The sequence below is a fragment of the Lipotes vexillifer genome, unplaced genomic scaffold (genome assembly GCF_000442215.2).
Source record: "Lipotes vexillifer unplaced genomic scaffold, Lipotes_vexillifer_v1.1 scaffold995, whole genome shotgun sequence".
NCBI lineage: Eukaryota > Metazoa > Chordata > Mammalia > Artiodactyla > Lipotidae > Lipotes > Lipotes vexillifer.
The window spans coordinates 127,871-141,976 of record NW_006785389.1 but is presented as its reverse complement, the minus strand read 5'-3'; the positions used below and the strand labels follow the sequence as shown (position 1 = coordinate 141,976).

The 14,106-nt window shown below is 56.8% G+C and overlaps 1 protein-coding gene and 1 non-coding gene across 3 annotated transcripts; both read right to left on the bottom strand.

Annotated features, from left to right (window-relative positions):
- Positions 1-366: 366 nt before the first annotated feature.
- ZNF444 (zinc finger protein 444) lies at positions 367-7,440 on the bottom strand. 2 transcript variants are annotated; one of them, XM_007457458.1, is made up of 4 exons: positions 7,129-7,440; positions 6,640-6,669; positions 2,555-2,639; positions 367-947 (listed from the first exon to the last, which is right to left on the bottom strand). In XM_007457458.1, the coding sequence occupies exons 1-4, from the start codon at positions 7,438-7,440 to the stop codon at positions 367-369; spliced, it is 1,008 nt and encodes a 335-aa protein (XP_007457520.1). The 2 variants fall into 2 exon arrangements, with proteins under 2 accessions (XP_007457520.1, XP_007457521.1); XM_007457459.1 differs by lacking the exon at positions 6,640-6,669 and having other exon boundaries at positions 367-950.
- Positions 7,441-9,458: 2,018 nt separating this feature from the next.
- Positions 9,459-9,531, bottom strand: TRNAG-UCC (transfer RNA glycine (anticodon UCC)). The gene has a single exon. It is a non-coding gene; the product is annotated as a tRNA-Gly (tRNA).
- Positions 9,532-14,106: the final 4,575 nt, after the last annotated feature.

Here is a 14,106-nt window from a genome sequence, read left to right as displayed (position 1 = left end):
GTGTCCTGTCGGAGCCGTCCTCCACTCCGTCCTGGGGGGTGTCTCCTGGGGACAAGACCCAGTCCCCTTCCTCCAGCCTCCTCTAGACCAGGGGCCCCGCCTGCTGCTCCTGGCCAGTCCTGCCCCCCACCCGGGAGAGGGAAGGACTGCGGAGTCTCCTTCTACAGGCGGAAGAGACTGCGAGGACGAGAACGGCGTGAGATCCGAACAGGAGTGAGGTTTGGGACATAAAATGAGAGTTGGGAAGGAAAAGAAAGCTCTAGGGCACCAGGAGGTTCGGACAAAGGAGGGGCCGGTGGAGAAGAGAGACGGGGCAGAGGAGCCGGTGAGGGACGGGAGGGGTTGCACGGCGGGGCGGGGCGGGGGCTACCCCATTGGCCAGGGCGGGAAGGGACCCCCGCCTTCGGCGCCCGGCGCCGCCGCCCCGCCCGCGCCCGCCGCGCGCCCGTGGATGCGCTGGTGGCGCAGCACGTGCTCGCGGCGCCCGAAGCCCTTGCCGCACTCCCAGCAAGCGAACGGCCGCGCGCCCGAGTGCGTCTTGCGGTGGCGCACCAGGTGCTCGCGCCAGTAGAAGGTCTTGCCGCACTCGCAGCAGGCGTGTGGCTTCTCGCGCGCAGGCAGCGGGCGCAGGGCCGGACCCGGGCCGCCGGGGTGCGTGCCACGGTGGCGCCGCAGGTGCTCCTTACGCCGGAAGGCCTTGCCGCACTCGGGGCAGGCGTGCGGCTTCTCGCCCGAGTGGCTCTGCCGATGGCGCAGCAGGTGCGCCGGCTTCAGCGAGGCCTTGCCGCACTCGGGGCAGGACGCGGAGCCCGGGGCCGCCAGGAAGGCGGGCAGGCCGGGCGCCGGTGGGGGCGGTGGCGCTGGCTGGGGGCTGCCCGGCTCCTGCTTGTAAGGGCGCGCGGCCTGGGCGTCCCCCGTCGCCAGTTCCTCAGCCCCGGCGGCCGCGTCTCCTGCAGGCAAAGGCGCAGTCAGGGGGGGCGCAGGGCACAGCCGGGCAAGGGAAGGCCGTGAGGGCGGCCCGTGTCCTGGCTAGAGGGGTGGTCCCGGGGCAGGAGGTGAACGCTTAACGCCAGGGAGCCCTTCGGGAGGGAAGAGCGTTGTCCGCCAGCTTCTGATTCATCCCTGTGTCCCCGTACCGCACAGGGCCTGGTGCAGAGTAACTGCCCTATAAACGAATGGATGGGTGGATGGACGGGAGGAGGAAATCGATAGGTAGGTATGTGGTAAATGAGAGCGTGTAGACGGATGTTGGAGTGGATGGATTGGGGGATGGATGGATGCGTGGGTGCACGGGTGGGTAAGCGGGGATGGATAAGTCGGGTGGGTGGATGAACCACACACTTCCTTTCTTCAGGTTTCCAAACTGCTCTACGGAATTCCAAGGAGATAAGCAACCTTTAAGTGTCACACTAGGACGGGTGTGATAAAAACCTGTTAGTCTCTCCCTCTGTGCCGGGCACGGTGCCGAGCACGTTGGTGTGCCGTCTCATTCCACCCCCGCTGTGGTCCCCGTTGAGGGACAAAAGAGGGCACTGCCTCGGGTTCCCAGTCACCGTCCCGGCGCTGCTCCCTCTCCGACCCACGCCCCTCTGGAGGTCCACAGGCACCTCCCCCCCCCCCCCGACCCCGGCTCCACAGGCCTCTCTCTCTTTCCTTCTCCCTCCCCCTTCTGGGCTATGTGTTCACTTCTCATCCCATCCTTCTGGGCTGGAGGGAAGCTACGTGCGCCAGGGCCCCCCCCCCCCCCCCGACCCGGGCTCTACAGGTCCTGATGGTGTCATCAGAAGGGCCCCCATCCTGCCACCTCTACACGTGGCCTCAGAGATGATCCCCAGCTCCTCCGTCCTCTCCAGCCACAGCCCTGGCACAAGGTGAGCGCCACCCTCCCGCACCGGGTCTCCAGGGGCCTGAGTCCACGCCGGCTACCGGAGTCACCTTTCTGCCTCTGGTGGGCATCCTCGGGTTTTGCCTCCCGGGTCTGTTCCCCGCTTTGACGAGATTCAATCGGATTCTCCCTTCCTCACCCTAATGCCTGTGGTCGGGGTGCAGCCAGCACCTTCCCCAGCTCCCGGCCCAGGCATCGGCGCCAGGCTAGCCAATGAGAAGAGAGTCCTGCACAGTGCCTGGGTCAGGAGGAGCATGATTGCAGGAGGTCTCGCCCCGCGAAGAACTGGGGCTCAAAGGCTCTGGGGTCAGGCTGCCAGCGTGCAACCCTGGCTTGGCCGGCACCCGAACCTGGGTGAGTTATTTCACTTCTCTGTGCCTGGGTTCCTGCAGCTACAAAAGGTAGCCGATGATGCCGGGGACCTCAAGGGCGGGCGCGGGATTTTGGCGAGCTGGCGGGACCACGCCTGGCGCATCATGGGCGCTTGCTGTCCTGTCTGACACCCCACTCGCCGTGCCCTCCAGGGCAGGGCGTGTCTGATTCAGCTCCCGCCCTGGTGCCAGCACGGGGCCTGGCTCACAGCAGGGATGTTCACTGGACAAATAAAGGATGGACAGGAGAGGGTCCCCCGGGGTTGGGAACGCTGTGGGGAAGGGGTGAGCTGCTCACCTGAGGGCGTTACCCCACCGTCTTCCTTTCCCACGCCGACCCCGGAGCCTTCTGCCGCATCCCGAGGTGCCCTCATTGCTGGTCCCTGAAACCAGAGATACCACAACCCCAACTGAGCAACCTGAGCCACAGCCTCTACTCTCCCTCTCAGTCCTCCCGCTCGCTCTGGGGGAAGCCGGCTGTCAAGCTGGAGGATGCTCGGCCACCCCACGGAGAGGCCCATGTGGCGAGGACGGAGGCCTCCAGCTGACCACCGCGTGAGGGAGCCGCCTCAGAATCAGATCCTCCAGCCCTGGGCCAGCCTCCAGGTGAGGACAGCCCCAGCCGGTCTTAAATGCAACCTCGTGAGAGACCTTGAGCCAGCACTGCCCCAAACTCCTGACCCACAGAAGCTGCCGGAGATGATAAATGTTTACTGTTCTGAGCCACTAAGTTTGGGGCGATTTGTTACACAGCAGATAACTGATACACCTGCTTTGAATCTTATTTTAGCTTCTTAATGCCTTTTGCAAACTCCTCGACAAAATGCAGAGAAGCTACTTTTAACTCAGCAAAAAATAAAGGAAGTTGAGAACGGAACTTTTCCCAGCTCAACCGGTGGACAGCTCCGAGCAGCATGGCACCAGCCAGACGACCAGTGGTTTAAAAAGAAGCTTCACACTACTTCTGGTTCCTTTATACTCTTTCTCATTGTTCTTTGAGCCCATGCCTCCAGGAAAAGACCAGAATTCTCCTGGTGCTGATGAGGAAGAGCTGTCAGGAGTTACAGGCACCCAAGCCCCCTTCTCACATTTCACTTGTTGCAGTGCTTTTGGACCCAAGCAGCTGTTAGGCTGCAGACCAGTGATGCCGACAATTCTACCAGCTGGCGAGCAGATGGCAAGAAGCTTCCAGGGCCTTTTATGAAAGCTCGTCGTTAGGGATCCCTAAGTGCCCACCTTGCCTGGTGGTGGCGGGAGAATCCGCACGGTCACCTTGCTACTGCAGCAGACTAGTGTGGCTCAGGGCGTTACAGCAACGCAGGTGCTGCCCCGTCACTCGCGTCTGCTGTGGCCCGGTCACTGCCACGCGCTCAGCTCCTACCTCTGCCCGGGGCCCCGCCTGCCCCTCCAAGCCCAGGCAACAGCAAACGGCCGATGGTGTCCTGGGCGTGCCAGGCGCTCAGAGCCCCACGCTTCTGCACGCGCTCTTCCCTCTGCCTGGAGCCCCGTTCCCACCCGTGCCCGGCCTGCCCTCCTACACACCCTGCAGGCCCTGGCCAAACGCCAGCTCTGCCACCTCCCGCAGGTTCAAGGGCGCCCCCACGCTGGTACCCTCCACACTGCACTCCCAGCAGATTCATCGAAGCGTGACACACGTACAGTGAATGCACGTGGTTCACGGCACACGACCCGAGGAGTTCCACGTGCGTATGTGCTCATGAAGCCCCAGAACACACACGTGGCCCCGCAAGCTTCCCTGTGCACATCCGTAACCTCCCGCCTTCCCTCCAGCAGTGCAACCACTGAGGTGCTTCCCGGCACGATGCAGTGGTCTCTGCCTTCTAGGACTGTATGTTCACAGAGCCATCCAGTAAATCGGTACTTCGGCGCGGAGGGGTCTAGTTTCTTTCACTCAACATCATTATTTTGAGATTACGGAAGGCCTACAGTTGTCTTTCCTTGGTTTTGGTACCAGGAAAACGCTGGCCCTGTAGCATGAGCTGGGACATTCCTCCTTCCTCAGATGTCGGGAAGAGCTGGTATGGTCATTTTCCCCGCAAAAGGCCTGGTCGACCTCCCAGTGGCGCTGCCTGGGCTCGCGCGCTCCAGAAGGGCAGGGACTGGCCTGTCGCACTTCTGTGCTGACCCTGGCACCCATCTTTTTATAAATAGCAGTTTTACCGCGACATGACTCATATGCCAGAGAACTCACCCACTTAAATTGCAATTCCCCGGCTTTCGGTACGTTCCGTTGTGCAACCATTACCACAATGGATTCGAGAATATTTTTATCACCCCCAGCCCCCGTACCCCGTCCCTGTCAGCAGTCACTCCCCACTTCCTCCCCGCCAGCCTCCGGGAACCACTAATCTGCTCCCTGCCTCTATGGACCTGCCTCTTCTGCGAATCTCACGGCAACGGAATCATGCAACGAAAAGTCCTTGTGACCGGCTTCTTTCATGTTTTCCTCGTGTTTTTGATGTTTGCCCACGGTGTAGCACGTCAGGGCCTCACTCCTCTATGGCTGAGTGGTGTCCTGCTGCGTGGACAGGCTGCGTGCTGTTGATCCACTCACCAGCCAGTGGATGTGAGGGTTGTTTTCACTTTTTGGCTGTTACGAGTGACGCTGACTTGCTACCACTCAGGTCGTATCGCATGCAAGGTACGTGTGGACGTGTTTTCACTTCTCTGGGTTCACACACAGGAGTGGCGCTGCTGGCCCACGTGGCCGCTCCACGTTCAACCCGAGGAACTGCCAGACTGGCCCCCACCGCAGCTGCACCATTTTGCATCCCCACCACCTCAGAGGGTCCCGACCCCCGGAGCCTTTCACCGCAGCCCTCCATGGACACTGAGCAAGTGCACGGACAGAGGGATGGAGGTGTCCAACCACCTGCCTCTGCTCCAATGGCTCAGGACCTGCTCCTCGAGGAAGAGGGTCAAGACAAGGGCGTGCCGACGTGTGTGGGGGCAGCTGGCACGGGGCCACCTGGGTCCTGGGCGCCTCCAGCCACAGACCTGCTTGGGGGGCCCAAGCGAGTCACTTCCCACGCGGGGGTCAGTTGTGGGGGGAGCTGGGCAGCACATGGTCTCACCAGGAGCCCCCGCTCAGACTGGTGGATGCCAAGCTCCCAGCTCCCTGGCCTCAGTGGGGCCCGGTAACCCCAGGTGACGCCTGCCGGTGCGCAGGCAGGATGGGAGCAGGACGCGGGCCAGCTCGCCCCGGAGTGGAGCCTGGGAAGCTGCACTGCCCGGCCACCCTGCGATTCCCAGGCACACAAGCCTGGGAACTTTATACTGCTGGGGGCGGGGGGGCGCGGCCTGCAGGTGGCCTGCGGGCTCTCTGGTTCTGGGTCACAGGCACAGGATGCTGGACTGTGCCAAGGCTGAGCCCCATCCCCAGGAAGATGCTGGACCAGGTGTTGGCACCCAGCAGGGGACAGAGGCAGGGATCTCGGGCTACAGCACATGGGTTCTGTCCCTCTTACCCCCCCCAACTGGCTGTGTGACCTTGGGCAAGTCACTCGACTTCTCTGAGCCTCATACCTTCATCTCTGAAATGGAGAGGATGATAGCCTCCAGTGCCCACCCCTCGGGACTGCATGGGAACAGGCAGGCCATGCTGACAGTGCGATCTGGGGGAGGTTTGGCCCTGCTGTATCGGTTTGACCTTCAGACGGACCTGCGATTAAGGTCAGCCTCCCCGATTAGGAAGCCATGTCTACAGAGGCTGGGGAGGCCCCCTGGTTGGCAATATGCATGCTGTCCACGTGACCCAGGGCGAGGAAGCTCCATGAGGGTCTCCCTGCCCCATCCGCCTGCTCCCTCGGCCGATTTTAATCTGTGTCCTTTCACTGTGATGAACAGCAGCTTTCCTCGAGCTCTGAGTACTTCCCATGGAACCCGGGGGTGGTCCTGGGACCCCTGAACTCTGCACACGCGAATCACCTGGTACCTGTCCAGTGCCCAGGCTTTTCCCTGAAAGGGCCAGGGGGCAAAGGTTATCGGCTCTGCGGGCCCTCTGGTCCCTGTCGCGACTGCTCAGCTCTGCCCCGGGGAGAAAGAGGCCACAGGCGACACACGAGTGGATGGCGAGGCCGTGGCCCCGTGAGGCTGTGTCACACCACAGCCCCAGAGGCTGGCAGATATGGCCCTCAGGCTGCAGTCCGCTGACCCCTGAGGTGCAGCCAAGGGCTGACCTTACCCAGACAGAGGTCTGGCCTTTGCCCTCACCTGCTGGGAGGGGACCGCTGAGCCCTCGCTCAGCACGCCCTGCCTGCCAGGGGCCTTGGGCTGTGCTGGACACTCCAACAGCGTAATGCATGTGAAGGCTCTGGTCCACACGATATCCGCTCAGCCTTTCGCGGGGGCTGGAGCCCCAACACCTCCAGGCGCAGAGGTGCGGGGAGCACCCTGGTTGGCGATGCTCCCTGTGTCTTGCACACGTTGTCGCCAGGAGTTGGCACCACCCACGAATCCCCTGGGAGGAACCCTCCTGGACCCTGCCCTGCTGCCCCCTCCTTGGCTGATTTAATGTGTCCTTCCGCTGTGACCAGCCACAGCCATGCGCAGGACGCTGTCGGGGAGCTCTGAGTCCTTCCTGAGCTGTCAGACCTGAGGGTGGTCCCGGGGACCCCGAACTTGCATTGAGCATCAGGAGGGTGGGCTTGTGTACAGTCCCTCTAAACGTCCTCGCTGGCCTGACTTTCCTACCTGACTCGACCATACCCTGGACCTCAGGGTCCCACGGAGCCTGTTGTGTTTGTCTCAGTGTGGAGCTGAGGACCCCCGGCCCTGGGGAAAGGCAGACAGCAGGCCCGGGGTGGGGGGACGCGGCTGTGCAGGCCCCTCCCGCCAGCCGCCCCCGCTCACCCAGAGCTCCTCCAGCAGGGCCACGGCCTCCTCCCCGCTCTGCGGCCGCCTGCTGCACACCCAGGCCTGGAGGTCAGCGGGCAGGGCGCTCAGGAACTGCTCCAGCACCAGTAGCTCCAGCATCTGCTCCTTGGTGTGCACCTCGGGCCGCAGCCAGTCCCGGCACAAGGCGCGCAGCAGGCCCAGCGCCTCGCGGGGGCCCGGGGCGTCGCCCAGGTGGAAGTGGCGGAAGCGGTGCCACGGCGAGTCCAGGGTCAGGCCCTCGGCGGCCCGGCACTCCTGCTTCACAGGCTGGGTGGCCGGGGCCTCCATGGGGCCGGCGGGACGGCAGCGCCTGTTGGGGGGGAAGAGCAGCGGTGAGAGCCTAACTCCGTCCATCCCCCCGAAGCCCCCGCCTCTGCCGTAGGCATGGGGTCGAAAACCACGCTCCGTGCGTGCGTGCATGCTCGCCGCCCACGCCCACCCAGGAGCGGCGGCGGCACCGCGCTCGCTGGCCTCGTGTGGCCTGCCTGTCCTCCCTCTACCCCCGCAGCCTCCCCGCGCACCGAGATCTTAGAACGGATCCCGGCACGCAGCACATGCTCGAGAAAATGTGAGTTGTCATCACCACCATCGATGCCTGGTTACGTCCCAACCCACGTCCCCGAGGCAGACACCCTAGGATACTTGCTCCAAAGCCCCCCCCAATCTCTTCCTTACTAGCCAGTGTGCACAGAACTATGTCCGTCCGTACCCCCCACCAGGTTCATATGTGGAAGCTCTAACCCCAAATGTATTTAGAGATGGGGCTTTTAGGAGGAAATTAAGACTAAATGAGGTCACCAAACCGGGCTCCTACAGGACTGATGTCCTCCTAGGAAGAGCAGATCTGTCTCCCCTGAGTGTGAGGACACAGCAGGAAGCAGCCGTCTGTAAGCCAGGAAGAGGCCCTCACCAGACACCGAGTCTGGCTGCACCTGATCCCGGATGCCCAACCTCCAGAACTGCGAGGAATAAATGTCTGTTGTTGAAGCTGCCTGGTCGGTGGTGTTGTCACGGCCGCCCAGCAGGCCACGACGCCCAGGGGCCCCCAATCACGTCTGCGTACAGGGAAACGCGAGAGACTGCAAGAGGCCCCCCTTATCTGTTCTCCCAATTCTCCTTTTGTAAGACCTGCGCCCCGGCGCCCTCAGGAAGCCGTGTGCCCTCCACTTCCTCTTCCCCTTCCTAAAGGAGGAAACAGACGTGCGGTGGCTTCAGTCGTGAGGGTGACGCAAAGCAGTGGCTCTCGACCAGGGGTGACGTTACCCCGGGGAGGCATCTAGAAAGGTCTCGTTGGATGGGGGTGGGGGAGCGGTGCTGCTGGCATCCGGTGGGTGGAGCCTGGGGATGCTGCTAAGGACCCTACAGTGCACAGGACAGCCCCCCAGCAGAGAAAGACCCAGCCCCTAAGAAACCCCAGCCTAGAACGGTGGTCCTCGAATGGCCTGGGGACCCCTGGGATCTCCAAGATCCTTCCGGGGGGTACCTTGAGGTCAGAACTATTTTCCTAACACAGGTTACCAGCTTTTTCACTGTCATTCTCTCCTGAGTGTATGCTGGGGCCTTCCAGAGGCCACAGGCTGAGAGCAGAGGCAGATGGGAGAACCCAGCTGTTCAAGTCAGACACTGAGATGTGCAAAAAAATGATGCCATGTTTCCAGCTTTTCATTTGGGGAAACATGGTTATTTTTCATTTAAAAAGTGTTATTTTTAAAAAATAAATAAAATAACGTGTCATTTGCTGGGGGGGGGATAAAATAAAGTGTCATTTGCTGGGGGGGGATAAATCGGGACATTGGGACTGACATATACACACTACTATATATAGAATATGTAACTAATAAGAACCTACTGTATAGCACAGGGAACTCTACTCAATACTCTGTAATGACCTATATGGGAAAAGAATCTGAAAAGAGTGGCTATATATGTATGTATAATGGACTCACCTTGCTGTACACCTGAAACTAACACAACACTGTAAATCAACTACACACGAATAAAAAAAAATTAAGAAAAGAAAGTGTAATTTAAATCTTAACATATGGAAAGTTGATTACTGCAATTTCTAAATGTATTAATATTTTGAAATTTTCTCAGCTTTAGTTTCTAACATGACACATACCAATAAATGTAATTCCTGTAAGCAAAAGTGCTTTGGGGGGAGGTCTTCAAAAAATTTTTAAAGTATAAAGGGGTCCTGAGTTTAAAACCTTCAGGAGCCACTGGCCTGCAGCCTGGGTTTTGCTTTGTGTTTTCTTGTTTGTTTGTTTGTTTTTTCCCACACTGTGTGGTATGTGGGATCTTAGTTCCCCGACCAGGGATCGAACCTGCACCCCCTGCATTGGAAGGGCAGAGTCCTAACCACTGGACCACTGGGGAAGTCCCTGCAGCCTGTTTGTTTAAGTCAAGTTTTATTGGCGCACAGCCATGCCTGTCTGCCACACACGGATGATCTTCGAAGACTCAAGGCTGGCCCGACCTCAGGGCCTTGGTACTGCCATTCTCTACCTCCATCTTCGCTCAGCTGGCTCCTTCTCACCTCTGAGGCCCAGATGCCATCCTTCCCTCCTTGGACAGCCTCCCTGAATCACCTACACACCCTCCCCTGCATGTCACCATATTAATTTCATCTCAGCGTTTAATAAGATCTGGTCTTACCATATCTGGGCGCTGATTTCCCTTGCTAGAATTTAAGCGTTGCAAGGGCAAGAGGCCACATATACAGAGCCCAGCATGCTAGCTGGCACTGAAAGAAAATTTATAGGATGACCGGTCCTGTGTGATTAGCATTATTGCCCCCATTTTGCAGATGGAGAACATGAAGGCCTTGCCCAAAATCACCCGGCTAATAAGTGGCAGGGGCTGAACTCACACTGGCGTCTGTCTGGCCCTGGAGCCGGTCACAGCATCACCTTCCACCCACCCATCCTTCCATTTAAAGACTGACTAGCCCAGCAGCGGCAGGAAAGACTTCCCAGAAGACCTGGGCCACAGCTGAGTCTCAAAAGAGGCAGAGAAGCCTGCTCTGTTGTGAGAAAGATCCCTCCGGGACAGGAGTGGAGTCTCACCTGAGTGAGTGAGGCCCTGGGAATCACGCTGAAGGGCCTTGTGACCTCAGGGACCCACGCTCTCAGCTGTCCAAGGTTAGCCCCTGAGGCAGGGCCAGACGGACTCTTCCCTGGGTCCCAGGGTCACCAAGCTCAGGGGCTGCTCCTGAGAAAGCACATACTGACTGATAAATAAGGTCACTCCATGCAGCCACTATGGAGGTTCCTCAAAAAATTAAAAATAGAACTACTGGGGACTTCCCTGGTGGCGCAGTGGTTAAGAATCCGCCTGCCAATGCAAGGGACACGGGTTCAATCCCTGGTCCGGGAAGATCCCATGTGCCACGGAGCAACTAAGCCCGTGTGCCACAACTACAGAGCCTGCACTCTAGAGCCCACGAGCCACAGCTACCAAGCCCGTGTGCCACAACTACTGAAGCCCATGAGCCTAGAGCCCGTGCTCTGCAACACGAGAAGCCACCGCAATGAGAAGCCCACGCACTGCAACAGAGAGTAGTCCCCGCTCGCTACAACTAGAGAAAGCCCGCACGCAGCAACAAAGACCTGACACAAGCCAAAAAAAAAAAAAAAAAAGAGTAAGTAAAGTAATTAATTTTTTAAAAAAGCAGTTTTAAAAAAAAATAGAACTACCGTTTGATAGAGCAATTCTACTTCTGGGTATGTATTCAAAGAAAACAAAAATACTAATTTGAAAAAACACATGCACCCCGACGTTCATAGCAGCATTATTTACAATAACCGCCAAGACATGGAAGCAACCTAAGTGTCGTTGATGGATAAATGGACAGAGAAGATGCAAAATATATATATGTGTGTGTGTGTGTGTGTATGTATATATAAAGTGGAATATACAAATATAAATACATATATAAATAAATATAATGGAATATTATTCAGCCATAAAAAAGAATGAAATCCTACTATTTGTGAAAACATGGATGGACCTCGAGGGTATTATGCTAAGACAAAATAAATCAGATAGAGAAAGGCAAATGTATAATTTCCCTTACATGTGCAACCCAAAAAAAACAAAACTAAAGCAAACTCATAGATACACTGAACAGACTGGTGGTTCCCAGAAGCAGGGGTGGGGGCGCTGGTAGGCAAAATGGGTGAAAAGAATCAAAACTTACAAACTCCCAGTTACAAAAGAACTAATTCCTGGGGATGTAAAGTACCACTTGGCCACTATAGTTAATAATACTCTGTTGTATATTTGGAAGTTGGGCTTCCCTGGTGGCGCAGTGGTTAAGAATCCACCTGCCAATGCAGCGGACACAGGTTCGAGCCCTGGCCCGGGAAGATCCCACATGCCGCGGAGCAACTAAGCCTGTGAGCCACAACTACTGAGCCCGCGTGCCGCAACTAATGAAGCCCACGCGCCTAGAGCCCGTGCTCCGCAACGAGAAGCCACCGCAATGAGAAGCCCACACACCTCAATGAAGAGCAGCCCCTGCTCGCCGCAACTACAGAAAGGCCGCGCGTGCCAACGAAGACCCAACACAGGCAAAAATAAATAAATAAAATAATTTTTTAAAAAGCATTAAAAAATATGTATCTTAAAAAAAAAAAAAGAAAGTTGCTGAGAGAACAGCTCTTAAAAGTTCTCATCATCGGGCTTCCCTGGTGGCGCAGTGGTTGAGAGTCCGCCTGCCGATGCAGGGGACACGGGTTCGTGCCCTGGTTCGGGAAGATCCCACATGCCGCGGAGCGGCTGGGCCCGTGAGCCATGGCCGCTGAGCCTGCGTGTCCGGAGCCTGTGCTCCGCAACGGGAGAGGCCACAACAGTGAGAGGCCCGTGTACCGCAAAAAAAAAAAAAAAAAAAGTTCTCATCATGGAAAAAAATATTCTATAACTCTGTATGGCGATGGATATTAGCTAGACTTATTGTGGTCATCGTTTTGCAATATATACAAATATCAAACCGTTATGTTGTATACTTGAAACGAATATATGTCAATTATAGCTTGACAAAAAATAAGAAGAAACAAAGCAAAATACATCCACACACACAAAAGGTCCCTCTGCTGTGGAAAGCAACTCCTCTTATTCAGGGCCAGTGGCTCCAGCAGCTGCCACAGTGCTCTGTGCTGCCTCCATGAAAGCAACTGTAACACTCCTTTGTGTGTCCCGGTAGCATTATCCAGCCCCACCAGGCACCCTGGAGGCCTCAGGAGACCGCCACGAGGCCTGTGTCTTACTCTGCCCCACCCGTCCCTCCCAACAGCCCTGCGACTTGGGGAGATGAGCCCCACTGTAAAGGAGAGAAAGGGACATGCAGAGAGTGACAGAGAGGCAGGATTCAAATCCAGAGCCCACGCCTGCTGCATTAACTTAATGGTTAAGAGGCAGGGCTCCGGAAGAACAGACTGGTGGCTGCCAAGGGAGTGGGGGAGGGATGCAGTGGGAGTTTGGGATTAGCAGTTGCACACTATTATATATAGGATGGATAAACAACAAGGTCCTACTGTAGAGTATAGGGACTATATTCAATATCCTGTGATAAACCATAATGGAAAACAAAATAAAAAAGAATGTATATATGTGTATAACTGAATCACTTTGCTGTACAGAAGAAATTAACACAACACTGTAAATCAACTAAACTGCAATAAGTTTTAAAAAACGCAAAAAAAAAAAAAATGGAAAAAATAAAGAGACACAGCTTCTGGAGCTTGCCTGCCCGGCTTCTGCTTTTAATTCAGCCATTTATCGGTGGTGTGACCTTGGGCCCTCTCTGGACTTAAATTCCCCACCTGTAGTACAGATCTAAGAGTAACTCCTTCCCCACAGGGGTTGCTAGGAGCATGAATTAGAAGAGGCCCCTATCCCACACAGAGTAAGCGTTCAGTGAAGACCTGCTGACCCACGCCTGGGCTGCCCACCCCTGCACTAGTGACATTTAGCGCTGGACAATTCTGTGTGGCAGCCATCCTATGCAACCTACAGTGTTTAGCAGCATCCCTGGCCTCCTTCCACAGTATGCCAGCAGTATCTCCCCAACTGTGACAATCAAAAATGTCTCCAGAGAGTGCCTCGCGGTGGGAGGGGGGCAGGCACAGTTGACCCTGGTGGAGAACCACCGGTCCACTGAACAAATATTTACTCAGAGCAAAGGGCCCTGGAGCAAATCCCAGCCCTGCCCTCTCCCAGCTAGTCGTCCCAGGACAAGGTATAGAACCTTTTACACACTAAATCTCCCTTCCCGGGCTGTAAAATGGGGAGAGAAGTCATACCCAAGAGTAGCAGTAAGAATTCAAGATGTAAGGAAAACAAAGATGCTGAGAACAGCACCCAGCTGTGCTAAGCAAGCCTTCAACCAGAGTTAACCTTTACTATTACTGTTACTTGGTGAGGTGCTAGGGATATAGCTTCGATCAGAAGCACACACATTAAATCCAAGTATAAGGAAGAGTAGGGGTTAAAATAGCAAATAAAAGAGGGTGATGGGGGCTGACGGGGAGGAGGGCAGCCTCACACGTTAACAAGAGCAAACACAGCCTTGAAGCACTGCACGCCCACGAAATTAGTCCCTTGCAACAAGCTAGTGTGGGGGGGGGGAAGGCACCCGAAAGAAGAAAGAAAGAAAAAGAAAGAAAGAAAGAGGACAATTCAGCTCATCCTCGGGAATCTCACAACTCCACAAAAGTGAGACCCAACTTGGAAAAACATGCACGACGTGAACCACCTGCACCCCACCCACGTCTGGACCACGACCCTCCCCCAGAGCCCCTTCCAGCAAACCTCTCCGACCCGGTCCTTCCGGCGCCCCCGGACTCCTCTGCAGGGCCCAGCCCACCCGCTGCTGGAGTCCCCTCCCCCTCCCCCCACTTCCCAACCCTCCCCCACTACCCCCCCCTCAGTTTCCAACTCTCCCCCGCGTTC

Coding starts and splice junctions, on each gene's coding strand:
- ZNF444 (XM_007457458.1), bottom strand. CDS start 7,440: ATGGAGGCCCCGGCCACCCAGCCTGTGAAGCAGGAGTGCCGGGCCGCC. Junction 6,670..7,128: donor CCCTGCTGGAGGAGCTCTGG/GTGAGCGGGGGC, acceptor ATCGCCAACCAG/GGTGCTCCCCGCACCTCTGC. Junction 948..2,554: donor CGGTGGGGTAACGCCCTCAG/GTGAGCAGCTCA, acceptor TGCCTGCAGGAG/ACGCGGCCGCCGGGGCTGAG.